This window comes from Abramis brama, assembly GCF_963993115.1.
Source record: "Abramis brama genome assembly, chromosome: 10".
In the NCBI taxonomy this organism is placed as follows: Eukaryota; Metazoa; Chordata; class Actinopteri; order Cypriniformes; family Leuciscidae; genus Abramis; species Abramis brama.
The window spans coordinates 16599444-16615271 of record NC_139972.1 but is presented as its reverse complement, the minus strand read 5'-3'; the positions used below and the strand labels follow the sequence as shown (position 1 = coordinate 16615271).

General features: G+C 37.1%; 1 protein-coding gene across 2 annotated transcripts in view; it reads left to right on the top strand.

Annotated features, from left to right (window-relative positions):
- The first annotated feature begins 6091 nt into the window (after nucleotides 1-6091).
- esamb (endothelial cell adhesion molecule b) overlaps nucleotides 6092-15828 on the top strand; it is a 38151-nt gene continuing 28414 nt past the window's right edge. For both annotated transcript variants that reach the window (XM_084127367.1, XM_084127366.1), the window contains exon 1: nucleotides 6092-6543. In XM_084127367.1, coding sequence (XP_083983493.1) covers nucleotides 6474-6543 — 70 coding nt within the window. In that variant the 5' untranslated portion in view covers nucleotides 6092-6473. The remainder of the gene's footprint in view (nucleotides 6544-15828) is intronic.

Here is a 15828-nt window from a genome sequence, read left to right as displayed (position 1 = left end):
TATCCTGCGCAATAAATGTACTCTCTGCTGGGCCCGTTTGACCACTGACTCAGAGTTCCTTTCAAACTTCAGTTGAGAATCAAAAACCGTACCCAGATATTTATAATAATTTACGATCTCCACATCCTCGCCATGGATCCTGCATACTGAGGTATTTTCCCCTTTTTTTCTAAAATTGGGGTGGGGGAATGGATTTCGACAGCTGAACTATTTGCCGTCGGATTCTGTTCCCCCTATGTTTCTTACACAATGAGGTTCTAATATGAATCACATTGAAGCTAACTATCAAACCCAATAGCCTAGTGGTCAGTACACTCAGCACTGTAATTCATTCAAATTCATCTTATTGCGACCTGAGTTCAAGTCCCGGTTTGTCAAACTTTCTTGATACTATACTGTCCTATCATAATAAAGGCAAAAAAATATATTCTTTACTCTAAACCCATCTAAAGCTTCCATTAAGAGATACACATACTCATGTGTCTGCATTTGCAATATACTCCTCAAAAGTTAAGCATCAGATAGAATATACATAATCTACATTTAGCATAGCCTAACTTTTTTAGCATACACATATGGCATATGTAGCCTAGTATTTACATGTTACGTTAAATCTTACGCACAACTTGTCATTCAAGAGCCAACAGTACAAGAAATGCAATGCAAAGTGAGTAACAAAAAAACTGAAGAGAAAAGATTCTGGAAAGCAATTTTGTACCTCATTGTTATGGCGGCGACTGACTGTTCCAGTCCTGATTCTGAAGGCCAGAGGCGAAAACATGTTGCTGGTGGCCACAGTTAGCAGAGGGTGGCCATTTGACCAAAAGACAAAAGCAACCCTATGTACCTAACTTTGGAGGCTTCTGCACCATTTAAAATGGTTTTTGTATCACTACAAAGATTTTTGCTTATTTGTAGCCTATTTACAATCCAGTGTCCACGTGTAAAATAGCCTCGCTGTTTTCATCCCAGGTGTGCCTGTGAATCAGCGACCATTAAACGAACACAGACACTGACACACCGACACAGACACATCAGCACGGACACACCAACATCGGCATGGACATGAACACACTGGCACCATCACAAAAAACGAATTTGACTTGGTTACATGAGACTCACCAACAGCGGTTACACAAACAAAACTAGACAAGATACAATGGAAACATGAGGGCTATTTATACACCAAGACTAATGACTAACAAGAAACACCTGTGAACAATCAAGACGATCAACCAATAAGAATATGACACTAAGTGTGGGCAATATGGCAAAAACATAATATCACAAATTTCTTTCAGGAAAATCACAATTCTTTTTCATGTTGGTTTTACTATCTTACAAGTGACTGAGGATTACAGCCAAACTAATGTCCATGTTTTAAAAACAAAGCTTAACATTTTAATGTGCCGGAGACGGCGGAGACATTCTAGAGACGTTGGGGTGGGTGGTGTCCGTGCAGGAGATGGTGGTGTCTGTTCCAGAGACGGTGGTGTCCGTGCCGGAGATGGTGGTGTCCTTGCCGGAGACGGTGGTGTCCGTGCCCGGAGACGGTGGTGCCCGTGCCGGAGACGGTGGTGTCCTTGCCGGAGACGGTGTTGTCCGGAGACGGTGGTGCCCATGCCGGAGACGGTGGTGTCCGTGCCAGAGACTGTGGTGTCCGTGCCGTAGACGATGGTGTCCGTGCCGGTGTCCGTTCCGGAGACGTTGGTGTCCGTTCCGGAGATGTTGGTGTCCGTTCCGGAGATGTTGGTGTCCGTTCCGGAGACGGTGGTCTCTGTGCCGGAGACGGTGGTGTCCTTGCCGGAGAGGTTGGTGTCTGTGCCGGAGACTTTGGTATCTTCCAAAGATTTGAATTTTGGCGCAATTTTTTCTCTATAGATTGTTGATATTTCATCTAGTAAATACACAAAGTTTCGTCATGCTAGCATGTGTGGAAGTATTTAAAACAAGGGTGTTACAACTAGCCCTGCGTTAGGTTGTGCCCCGCTCTCCCCAATCCCTGTGGGTACATTAAGTGACAGAAGGGGGTACGCGAACAAAATGCTAAGTTTTGCGTTCATTTAATTTTACCGCACCTTAAAATAACATTAAAACTGAGCATATATTTCTAGCAGGTAAAATGCTGTAAATCCGATCAAATTACCTCATCTTTTGCAGTCAAAACTGACTGCATTCACTCAACAATGCTGCCTTGGCTAATCGCACTATAGCCTACTGCCATGTAGCCTACCTTTGTAAAATTGGGGGATTTAGCACTTACTAGCATGAAGAACAAATATAGACACAGACTGTGCATAGAGATCGATTTAAGATTTAAACTCTCTTCGATACAAAAACATACCCTGTATGAGTTCCTGTGTGTAATGTAGATCACATTAATCGAATATCCACACAACTGCAAATGTAACATTAATTTTATACAACAGTTCAACAAACGAAAGGTATTAATATAAAGTGATGTTAATTTTAAACAGTATTGTCAGTATTTTTTTCAACAAATAAATAGCTCCACGAAAGCCACAGCAGAACAGCAGAACACAGCAGTGTTTGTGAATGAATCTGCGGCTTTGAACAAATCGTGAGAGTTCAATGCTTCAATGATCCATTCATAATTACAGCCACTTGCTTCGTTACTGAATGAATGAATGACTCGATGACTCACTCATAAAGACAGTGACTTGCCACCACCTAATGGCGGTTTTAATTTAATATTTAAAAGCGTCACTTCGTTTTTTACCATCATTGCATATTTCTCTACTTTAACTTTTTTTTTTAAAGCATTAGGCTATTTATATTATAAAGGAATTTTTAAAGGTAAAAAATGCACTGGAATCGATTTAAGGGGGCAAATATTAATTGCCCCTTACTGAAAAAGGTGTGACTGCAGAGAGGATGTTAAAGGATGTTAAAAGCCTTAGGGGGTACGATACTCTAAAAAGTTTAAGAACAACTGTACAAATGGTAGCTAATGTTCCCCACCTTGGTCTCGCTGTGAAACGGCGACCATTAAACTCGTTTTTTCAAGGAATTGCAAAAAAATAAAAAAATAAAAAAATAATAATAAATAAATAAAATAAAATAAAATTCCGCGTTGCCAAACATGTTGGGACGATTTATCTACTTACAAGAATGAGCTTCTTGTAAGCGCCGTCTCTAGCATAGTCACGCGCAAACAAAACAAACTAACGACTCTGAAGTTGAAAAATGTAAACATTTCTTAGTGATCCCAAACTTTTGTTTATTATATTTGTGTAAAATATATTTTATATTACATATTATAATGATATAATAGCCTACCATTAGCCTATCATTTTATCAATAATTATACTTAGGCCTATTTAATAAATATTTTTTTTTTTGTTATTATTATTGTTATTTTAATATTAGTAGGCTGTATTTATTGCTTGTTCTGACAAAAGTAGGCCTATATAGGGTCAGTTGCTTCCAGGCTCGTATGCCCCATGTCTTTGTTTACTTGAGCTGCACTGGATCAAAACTCACTAAGTGAAATGTCTGGATTAATGGTTGTGTAACAACACTGAAATCTATAGTTAGAGTAGAGTGTTCTATTATTATGGGGGTGGTTAAATGTCAGTAAATCTGTGTATGTTTGGCTTAGAGTTTAAACGGATTTAAAACCATTTATTGTAGGCTACAGATTGAAATTTTACACAGTATCCTGTCCCAGTTGTCAAACATTTATATTAAGCCTAAGTCTTTTAGAAATATATTTCTGAGAACTGCGCTTATATGACCGTCTTTCCTTTAGAAAATTAAATATGTGCAGTGTTGAATTTTTTGAGTCTACCTTGACCACTAGGTGGCAGAGAAGACTCACCAAATATTTTATTTGTTCAGAAATGCAAAGGTTCAAATGAAAATGTTACATCTTTTTTTGGTTAAAAGCTATAAATAATCTTTAATCTTTAAATAGGCAGGTAAAACAAAGGTAGGCTACCACCAAAATAATAAATTCTTTAGAAGCCAAATACTGTAGGTTTATGTTAAATCCTAATTATTATTATTATAGAAAATGTTTTGTTCTCATTTTATGTATTTACATTCTTGCCTGAACTACTTTTATAGAAACAACATAAATGCAACTACATTGCCCATTAAATGAATGGAAACAAAAGGCTATTGGCTTAAAGGGTTTGTTCACCCAGAAATGAAAATTATCCCATAATTTACTCCCCCTCAAGCCATCCTAGGTGTGTATGACTTTCTTCTTTCAGCCAAACACAGTCGGGTTATGTTTAAAAATATCCTGACTCTTCCAAGCTTTATAATGGGGTGAATGGTACCTTAGATTTTGAAGCCCAAAAAAGTGCATCCAACCATCATAAAAGTAATCCATACGGCTCCAGGGGGTTCATAAATGCATTTATTACTTGTTTTTGTAATAAAAATATGAATATTTATAACTTTATAAACTATAATCACTGGCTTCCGGTAACGGCCTTACGCAAGTTGAGAAGAGTGACCTCTGGCTCTGACCCTTAACCATGGCCCTTAGTGTTCAATGCCATGGAAATCCAACTGGATATTATAAAACTGAATGTGAAGAAAATGTCACGTTGCAATATTTTTCTGTCAAATTTTGTTTTGCACGCACATTATGTGCAGGTTATCCTGTCTCCCTCTGTGTTGCATACACAACAATGACAGCCTGTAGAATCTTTGTATATATTGTCACTTGCTTCATCAATCAACAACCCTAAGATCTGATCATTTTTGCTCTTCTCTCTGAAGCAGCAGTGGTGACAGCAGCTGCCACTCTTTATTCTCTGTTTTTATTGGTGACACCCACAGACAAATATTTTTCCTAGTATTATATTCCATATTTTGCTAGTTGTAAATCTATATTTATACTATAATATCATATTTAAAATGTGTTGGTTGTGTGAAAGTTCATTTGACTTTGCCCAAGGTATTCAGTTGTTTTATAAATTTCATAATTTAAAATATATTTATGTCGCGGTTTGAAAATTATTGTCAGGAAATGGAGCTAATTTGTATGGCAGGCTATAGTTTAAAACTGAATAACTGAAGCGTATACACCACATGTTTGACCTTCCACCAAAACTTATTTGACCATTTTCTCTTAATCACAGTCTTTGTGCCAGACACGTTGTACCTGTAGTTCCAAGTTAGATGTAAAGCTCAGACAAGACAATCAAAGACCCAGTCCCCAATAATTGAGCAGCGCTAATGCATGAACTTCGGATGTGTTTCTATGGCAACCGGCCAATCGGAGAGGGTGAGAATGAGCTTTGCTCAGGGTCTGTATATGCCGTCTCCTGTATAGCTTAATATCACAGACAACTTATGTCACAATGCATTCGCCATAATTGGTTGCACCAATTCAGTCTGAAAGAAACGTACACTGAAAATTATTCTTAGGTCAAATATCCTAACCGTAGAAAAATCCCAATGCAGCTTTTTTATTACGATGCTGTATAGTCCGATTTTTAAATTGTAACCAACAAGCAGATCAGGTGAGGATGAATGCATTGTTTTTATAGTTCAAATGAACGTACAGGAAAGAAATTGTTTTGTGGTTTAGACCCATTCACCTACTGTAAAAAAACATTTTTTTGTCATTTGTTATCACAACTTTTTATCTTTTGTCAAATCAACTTAGATAATTAATGTGGTTCAGATAACATCATTTTATATAAACAATCTCCATTGTATTAACTAAAAAAATTTCATTTCAATGAACTCAAATTGTAAGGTAGCCAGGTAACTTACTTTTTTAAAAGTTAAACCAACAATATTTTTGTCCTAGGATGCAGTTATTAATGTGCTTGCACTTTTGGTTTTTGAGGTTGTATGTGCAATCGTGCACATTTTGGTCAGTACCAAATAAGTAAAAAAAAAATGTCAATACAATATTATTAAATCTTAATGTAATATAATATAATATAATATAATATAATATAATATAATATAATATAATATAAATAATAAAAATTACATTAAAATTACATTAAAATAGTTTTTGGATTAATCGGCTATTCCGGGTAATGCAGAGAGATCGAGGAGCTCGTAACACCTGTAAAGAGAAAGGGGCGTGGCTTCATGCACACATGATCTAGACTTGCTAGTGGAAGGTGACAGACTCGCTTCGTACCCTCCAAGAACTACTAAAAACTTCAGTTATGAATGAAAATACTTGACTAAATATCCACAGAGTTTATTTTAAGGAAGGAAGCACCGAAGCTTTAGACAAAGAGCACTTCTCCAAATGTCTGAGCTGCGCGGATGAGAGAAGAGGAGGGAATTTACAAGCTTGACTCGGGTTCTTCTGTCGGGGTTGAATGATTTGATATACTCAAACAAAATATTAATTTTAAAGAGCGAGGGAAGACAGAAGACACCTCATGCAGAATACGAAGAGCGCGAGAGTATCACTATCACTAGATGCTATATGAGTTGTCGCGCGAGCGGGCGCTTCGAGGGGAGCGATGGAGAGGCTGATGGACTGGAGACCTCCAACATTTCTTCTGCTTCTCACCTTACTGTGGGTGTTTCCAGGTTAGAGAAATATCAACTTACTTTATACAGTAGAAATAGCTTCTAAATGAGCAAATCTTACGTCTGTTGATGGTGTGATGAATTGAGAAAGTTAAAAGAGGCTGTATTATTATTGAACTCTCAGATCATATTTATTACATAGGTTTTGTTTATCTCACGTGATTACATTTTTCTTATACAATAAGATAACTTTAATGGTGTAGTATTTAATAATGTGTTAACATTAAAGCAACATTTCAAATAAGTTGATGGAAAGTAATAGCTAACATCAATAATAACGCCTGTTCTATTTTTTTTTTTTTTTTTTTTTTTTTTTTTGTGGTTATGAAATATTATTTTAGAAGTTTTAAACAGATATTTACTTCTTACCCACATATTTCTTCCTGAAGTATAAAGCAATGCTATTCATTGCTTATGGGAAGTCATCACATGACTTGAATCTTGAAATTCCCTTATACAGTATAAATAAGGTGTTAAAATGAAGATTGTTGACATGATAGAGCCATTTGTAGCCAACGCCTGAAAGTAGTGACAGTGATTCCTGGTACTGTGATATGACCATTGTCCTCCTGACTAATCTCCAACAAGCCTCAAGTCAGAGGAGCTTGTAATCCGTTGAATTTTGCACGCAAGAACAAGGTACGAATTCACTTTTAGTGCTGGCTGATGAGATTAAACTGTGTCAGTGTGCTGCAGTTTTTCCTTTAGAGCTCCAAAAACTCACAATTCTTGTTTCATTGACAAGGTTGAAAATAACAAAATTGCATTCACATGCCCTCATAACCTTTGTGATGTTTTGAAATGTAGTGAGATATATTAAACAGGTATTGTTTGCTTTGTCAGGGTTTTGGTCTGTGTTTCCAACATGGCAAGTTGCTGATGTGGTGGTGTTTTCTGTACCTCCAGAGAGGCACCATTATCGCATTATATGGAGAATGCTCCATATAATGGGGAAACTGCCAAATGACATTGCTGCCGCCTGCAAATCTTTAGTTGTTTTGTGTGACCTGTCTTGATGACCCCCAAAAGAATATTGCCACTTATATGCTGCCTTGCAAAATTACTACACTGCACATTCACTTTTATCTGGTAGCCTGTAGAATATTACACCTAATTAAGTAATGACTTCATACGTTGACAAACCTCAAGGTTTGAAGGTGTTCTGAAGGTTGCATTTTATATGTAGACTGCAAATTTAGGCACAGACCCTTATTTATTAATAACGATAAAACTTAAGTTTGGCTTATTAGTGCCTGCTGTCATCTTAAAATTTTCTGAAAATGAAAATGCCCAGGATTTATATGCCATTTATCCAGCGTTTTTTAATCCATACCAGCTTAAATACACTCCACACCGATTTAAAGGAAAAGCCCCAGAGGAGATGGCTTAAGTCCCTTGAACAAGTATTCAGTTGTGGTCAATGTGGCTCTCTAGTCCCTGGGTTACATCTACTTGTGATCGTACAACCTTTGTGCAAATATCTTAACTGCTTTCCTAGAATGTACAAGGTCAATTGTGATTATATTTTCAGAGAAGATATAAGTCTAACATTTAATACTCCCCATACTTATGTCGTCCTTACCAATCAAAAATGTTTTAAAATACTTGTTTTCTCTAAGCTCGAAACCACCTGTAGCAAATTGCAGGATGTTTAAACAAACCTTTTGTTTCATCCTCTGAAAAGCCGGAGGTGGATAATCAATGGCTGTAATTGAGTGCGGATCACTGGGCCTTCACAACAGACATCATTAGAAACAGTAATGCTCACCTACCAGAGGCAATTATGTTTGCCCCCTGCACAGCAAAGAACATTTTAATAATGGCAAAAAAAAATCCATGTTTCAATTCATTAACCCTGACACCAATCTATTGTTGGAATCAATCTTTTGATTTGTACTGATACAGATCATTATAAGATAGATTTTGGCACTTAGACGTACATTTTACATGATGGTGGTAACAGTTTATATCACTGTATAATTTGGGAAAAACTGTAAAATTTAAGTAACCTTGTGACAATGCCTATTTTTGGATAATCGAGTGAATTAAATACTTCACAAATGAAACTTAATCATTTGATTACTTTCTCTTTTTTAAACTTGGATGGAAGCAAACTAAAACATTGGATTATTCATAACAAATAAATGAAAGTCTGACACTGACAAGCTAAAACAAAGACTTAAAGGAGTCATGAACTGTATTTCTTTATAATGTTTCCTTAGGTGCACTTATAATGTTGTCATGATTTTAACATCAAAATTGTCATATTTTAGAAATTAAAGGCCATTTTCTACCCTTATTTTGGCCGATTTTGGTCACTCTGTTTGAAGGGGTGTGTCTGCTGGGAGACTTCAGTATAAACGCCCAATGCTTTGATTGGCTAACATCTTTGCATGTGAAATAAGTATTACACGTGGGACTCTCTCAAAATCTTTACTACCTTTTTACTGTTACAGCTGTCGAAATTAACTAATTGTGAAAAGTGTTGATTATAGCATTAGATTTAGATTTACTCCCATCACATGATAGGTTGCAGCGATGAGCATTGTAGCCTATGACAGATATGTCCGTTGAGCGCATGAATGCAGTGATCTCGTCAATACAACTCAATTTCTGGAATACTTTCATCATAACTAACAGTGCAAACACTGTGTAAATTAGAGATTCATTGTGCAGTAGACAGTGTCATTGATTATAACTGGAGTTTTGGCAAGAGTCTTGTGCTGTGATTGACAGCTCCAGTGATTATAAAGGGAGGGTTCTTTGATCGCTTTCTATATATAATTTAATCAATTGAGAAATACTAGATTATTTTCATTCTACTAAGTGAAACAATGTGAAGTTGACCATTTAGTCACTGACTTGATTTACTTACGCTAAACAGCAAGACAAAGAACATCTGACTTTACATGAATCTTTACATATCAGATATCACTGATCACAGACTAGGCATTAGACATTAGAATTAACACGTTTACTTTCATGTTGCGGCATTACTGTCGGGTCCATATCTTGCAGTAAAAGTCTGTTTGCAAACTCTGCACCGAAATGCGACTGATTTGCCTAAGAATCCACAGTGAAAAGTCCCGAACAAACAAGTAATGCTCTACTGAGACATTCACATGTAGTTGAAAATAAATAATCACTTTCCTAGCATTAGGGTCCTTTGTAAGAGATCCGCGGATCTCTCCTCATCTCACTAATGCGCCAGTGGGCCGGGCCAAAGATGCGATGATGTACAATAAGGCATTAATCTGATTTTGCAAAGTTGGTCTTTCATCACACTATTACGTCATAATGTGACAATATCCAAAACAAGTCAATTTCGGAGCTTGGCTTCAATAAAAGCTATTTTGGGACTAACAAGGAAGTTTTGAGTTCTGAAACTTACATGATGTTTTTAATATATGATGACCTCTTACATGTTAAAACTTCAAGGAAAACTTGATATCTTAATTCATTACCCCTTTAAAATGGTAAAGCTAATATTATAAAAAATATTTCTGAATCTAAATTCTGATTGGACGAGCCACAACTCGCATTTTGTATGTTGTGCTATTGCTCTGCATTGTGTAGTGCCTAATAACATTTCATGTTGACATTTGCGGAACACGTCCCAACGTATTTTTGCATTTCTCCCTATTTTTACATTGCTTTAACATGTGATAAGGTCCTTCCCACTATCTGTGCGAATATATCTATGATAGTATATACAATATATAAATATAAGTCTCTATTGGATGGCATGTTTCTGCAGTCCTATTTACATATATTTTGAATTCACTATATGGCCGGCTGTTATTGCTTCAAATGTTACTTACACTACAGTGTCTTTTACTCTGGATGTGCTGCTCTTATGAACTCCAGGATTTACCAGGAAAGTATATGGCTGAAAACCATTATGCTCACATTCATCTGTCAAGAAACATCCTGACAGATCTGAGACAAGAGACAGATTCAGCTCTCATTAATGCTTTAGTTCATCTCATGTAAGTGCTGCCATATATCACACCTGCAGCCCTGTTGCCCTCCCCCTCTCTCTGCCACCTGCGGGAAGTAGTGCAGCGAAAAGAACTGACGCCCCTGCCATACAGTTTTCTCAACATGATCCTCAAATAATTATAATTGCAATCTGTTTATAAACTTGCGTACAATTTCAACAGCGGACCAACATGGCATCATAGTTGCACTTCCCTTGAGAGCCCGCTGCATGTTCAAAGGTGCTGTTGTGTTGCTTTCCGAAGCGTAGGCGAGGGCGACGCTGTTTTACAGCAGGTGTAAGTTGGGAGAGTGGATACAGTAATGAGGATCTCAGCCATCTAAATGAGGCCATGGGTCCTCTGGGCACACTGCTGTGCACCTGTGTGGGCTTCAGAGACACCTGGGGAATCTGCAAACTAGCTGACCATACACTCCAATACTTTACAGTATATGCTATAGGCACTTCTATAGCATCATTATATGATCATATATGTTTTATGAGGATTATTGAGAAGAAATAGCTATTTCAGTGAGATTAGACACAGATAAGCTTATCCTTTCATTAGGATGGACAGTTAGATCAGCTGTCAAGGGCTATAAGGACCCTTTTCACAGACTGATGATGATTTTTTTTCATGTTTATTATAACAGTATACTCTGTTAAATTACATTGACATTAAATTACAGAAAACTGATGCTGCTGCGTAAGTCTTTCTAATACAACATTTGACATCTTTCTCTCTTCTGACACATAATCAATCTCTTGATTTTTTGTACTATTCTGCAAAGTCATAAAAGTGCTATCATGGATTTCTTTCTTTTGCTATTGGAGCAAATTGGAACATAAAAATTGCATTTGTTGTAGTTTCCATTTATCATAGTTTACCCAACTATGACAACTTCCGTTTCTGAGAACCCCGAAAAGTGAATAGGGTCCCTTGATCTAAGCACTACAATAACACGTGATATTACATGTGTTATTTTTTTAGCCAGTGGTTTGTAGGACTAATGTAGTGAAATTGTAAATAATCCACCCAATATAGTGAAATATATAGAATTTAGTCAATGCTATTCATTACTGTACATGATCCTAAAGGATGTACATGATCCTTTAGAGTCAAGATTTGTCCTAGAGGTACGTAATACTCGTTACCCTGGATAGTCTGAGGGGAATGGCAGGAATCTTGTTTTTTTTAGGAGGTGTGACCTGGATTTAGGCATGCTAGACCTGGTCGAGCGAGGCTAATAAGGGCCTAAAGGATCCGATCCGGGCCAGCCACCTCAGAATACACCAGGAGCAGCTGTTACACCTTGCAGATTAACGCCACTGATTGTTTTAAGCTTTCATCTGCCTTTCCCCCCTGCTCTCACTGTCCCTGATCTGCCATGGAGACATCCGTTCTCTTCTCTCTTATCGTGATGGAGCATAACATCTCACCCCCATCTCTCCTGAGCTCTTATTAAACATCCCCCTTCCCTACTGCTACATCTGTGCAGCTGATCCACATCCATCTGTCCGTCCTTCATCGTAGTGACTCCACGTGACAGACATCTTGTGAGGGGGGACGCATGTGTTTAACTCTTATCTATGAGGGCTTTTTATTATAGCATCCCTCTGGTAGTAGTAGTAGGAGCAATTACTCTGATGTGCCCGAGGATGAGGAATAGCAATATGAGATAATATCTGAGGTTGAAGAGGTTGGCCATGCTGTGCACCCATCACCTGCAAATGTAATTAGAGAGAATAATCAGCCATGATGGGGCTGAGCTCGCAGTCATCTGTGTGGGGCAGCAGTCAGCACCTGCAGCATGAATCACAACAATGACTTCATTTTGGATCCCCAAAATAGCAGTTAAAGTTCCAAAGACAGTAATTATTAGATCCGAAATTAAGATTAATGTGTTGATATACAACAGCATGTTTTTGAGTGTGATATATGCAGCACAACAGTTTTATAAACTGATAATTATATTTTTATTTTTATAAAGTAATATTGATATTGCATATACATACATAAAGAGAGAGAAAGAGAGTACAGTTTAAAAGTTTATGGTCAGTATGATTTTTTTTGGGTGAAATTAATATTGATTTTTTTTTAATAAATGCTGTTGAACAAAGAATGCTGAAAACAGTATAATGATTTCCACAAAAATATTAAGCAGCACGACTGTTTTCAACATTGATAATAATAAGAAATGTTCCTTGAGCACCAAATCAGCAAATTAGAATGATTTCTGAAGGATCATGTGTCAGCTTTGCCATCACAGGAATAAATTACTTTTTAAAATATATTAAAGGTAGGGTAGGCTATTTTGGAGAGGCTAGCAATAGCAAGCCATCTTTGAAAGCATGAGATTCCACCCTTCCTTCATAGCTCTCTCTCCAAAGCCACGCCTCCTTACAAACACACTTCTAAACACATAATATCCCATTTGAGGGTGGGATCTCATGCTTTCAGAGTCTGCAAAGCGTCACGAGATGAGAGACGGCATTCATTTACCTCAAGTCTCAAAGCACATTACAATAATAATGAAGGTAAAGTACTTACAGAGCTCTTACTTGTGCCACCTGACTGAGCTATAGATTAATTTTGCATTGATAGTGTTGACATAGAAACGCATAAATCGGAGTCTGAGGACATGAACAGCTCCGGGTAGAATATCATGGGTTGCCATCTCGTAATTAAGGTTACGACATGGCGTGAACGCAGCATAAGCTCGCTGTTTTGGTTTAGGAGGAACTGTAAAAGGCGGCTGCTGTTTGTTTGCAGCTCTCTGTGACTGTCTCTCTAACTCTGCATAGGACACGAGGAGGTATGGAAATGCATATGTAGACAGGCAGGTAGGACATTGTATCATTGCATTCGGAAAAGAGTTTCAACCAGAATAACAAATGTGTTTATAAAAAAATTGCCTACCCCACCTTTAAAATACAAAAAAGTTATTTTAAATTGTAATAATATTTCACAACATTACTGTTTTTGCTGTTTGTTTAATCAAATAAATGCATCCTTAATGACCATAAGAGACTTGTTTCAAAAACATAAAAATTCTTACTGATCCCAAACAGAAGCATTTGTGTGTGTGTGTACAGTATGTATGTAATATTTTGTTTTTTTTAAATATAGCAAATTTTTAAAGTTATAAACTACTCAAAAGTACAGTCTGGAGAAAAAAAATTACTTGGGCTCCATAGCAAATGCATCCAGCTGAAAATTATTTGTCATCTTCAAAGTTGTGTTACCTTCTCATTTCTATGTCAGGCCTCAATTTTCCCCAGCTTGGTTGCTATATTGATGTAGTCCCAGTTCCACGCACAGAGCAGCATCTGTGAAACCTGCTTGGACCTGATAAGCCCGGCATCCTAGTCTGTGGAGGTTTGGAGTGCTCTACATTCTGCTTTGGAAATTATGCTGTGTACATTGGGCTCAGTGAGTTTATTAACCATTTGCCCTTAATAGTTTGATTGTCAAAGTTTGTAACATAAAGCCTGATAAAGAGCAGTGAAGTCAGCAGTGAGCTTCTGTTATGGTAAAGAGGGGCTCACTATTTTGCTTTACAAATGTGAAGTAAGCAGGCTACTTGGGTAGTGTTTTTTTTTCTAGAGTGCCTTACATTGATCTCACCTTTCACATAAACATGAAGTACCCTGGGATATTTTCCTCTTCTACATTCACAATTTCTGTTAAAATTGTAACTTTGCCAATTTTCAACCCACTCTGTATTGTTATTACAATGTCTGTTGTGTATTGGAAAATGGAAAAAGTTTACTCATTCTCTGTGTTGAATGGACAGAGAAATTCACGTTTATTCACGTTAGCTCCAGGGGTTTAGTGAAAACAGATTATACTTCCATATTTTTGTATCCCCACCCACGGACAGTCGGATCTACAGAGGGTTATTAACGGAACAGTTATTGTAAGGGTAGGTTTATCACTGAAAATTGTATCGTACTATGTCTACTTTTTAAACCACATTATGGTGAAAATGGAAGAATATGGCAACAGCTTTCTTACCTGTACAGCGTTTGCTTCAGGTGGTTGGGTGAAACTGACAGAATCCTTCACTGGAAACCAAAAGTAGCTCACTCCTGCTAAACGTTTACTCTTTGAATTCTTGCATTCGGGAACAATACAAGTCGACACCATTATGACTAAAAGTTTACATAAATGCTTTTGTGCCATTTTTGCAGTGGGAAGACTTAGACTTTTTTTTGACAGGCATGCCTCAGTGTAATACAATATATATTTTATATAAAATAAAATCATTATGGAATTCATTATTACTTTTCTTTTGTGTCAAAAGTTTGTATGTTTTATTTAGTTTTTATAAAAACATTGTTCAGGAATCTGAAGCAGAATCGCTAAATTCTTTGTGATTTCCTAAGTGAGTGTCATTTTAGGATTGAAATGCATATCTCCTCAGGCTTCCCTCATAGACGTAACATGGACTATCTTTGTGGCAAATGAAGTAGTGTTTTGGTGAGCATCTATTATTTCTGAGCAGCAGACTGTTACTGTCAAGCAGAGAGCGAGATGTAAAGGACCATTAGGAATATGGGAAAATGTGTGGCTGCAGTAAATGCTCACTATAGGGTATTTAGTTATAGCAAGACCCGACTTTTCTCTTATTTTATGTCATTGTTTAGTTTAACATGTCTAATGCGAATAGCTCAAGCTAGTACATCTCAAATGCAATGAGAAAACATTGTTGAAGTCATAGTGAACTGATGGTGTGATCAATTATTTAGGGGAACATGTTGCCTCACCAGACCCTCGCTTATACTGTGAGGAATTGTTTGGTTGTTGGAGGGGAAGTGTGCTATTCTTTTTCAATTAAAATAAGAAATGACCATCAGGTATATAAAATAGGTTTTCTGTCCAAAAAATAGGGCAAAGGAATCTACAGCCCTTTTAAATGAATTCCTTCTGGCAAAAGAGGACATCTATCCATCATAGCTGGTGTGACAAATTTCCATTAATTTCAGTACAGATGGCAGTGGACAGGTTACTTCTTTAGGCAGACTTGTTTAGCTTAACATCTTGTGCGTTTTCCTCTTCCTGATCCATTTAAATATTGCATTTTTATTGTAATAGTTCCAGATAATATGTCTTATTTTAAAATGTTGGCTGGTAACAACCAAGAGTAGATCTGCTGAAATCCCCCATAGCATGTGAAAAGGGGGTTTCCACCCACTCTCTGAAATATTAGCAATGCCTAATGCAATTGTACCGGGAATTGAAAAGTCACAGATTAAGAAATGTTGTTCGTTAAGGCCAGAATCGGCCTGTCGTCTTCCCCGTA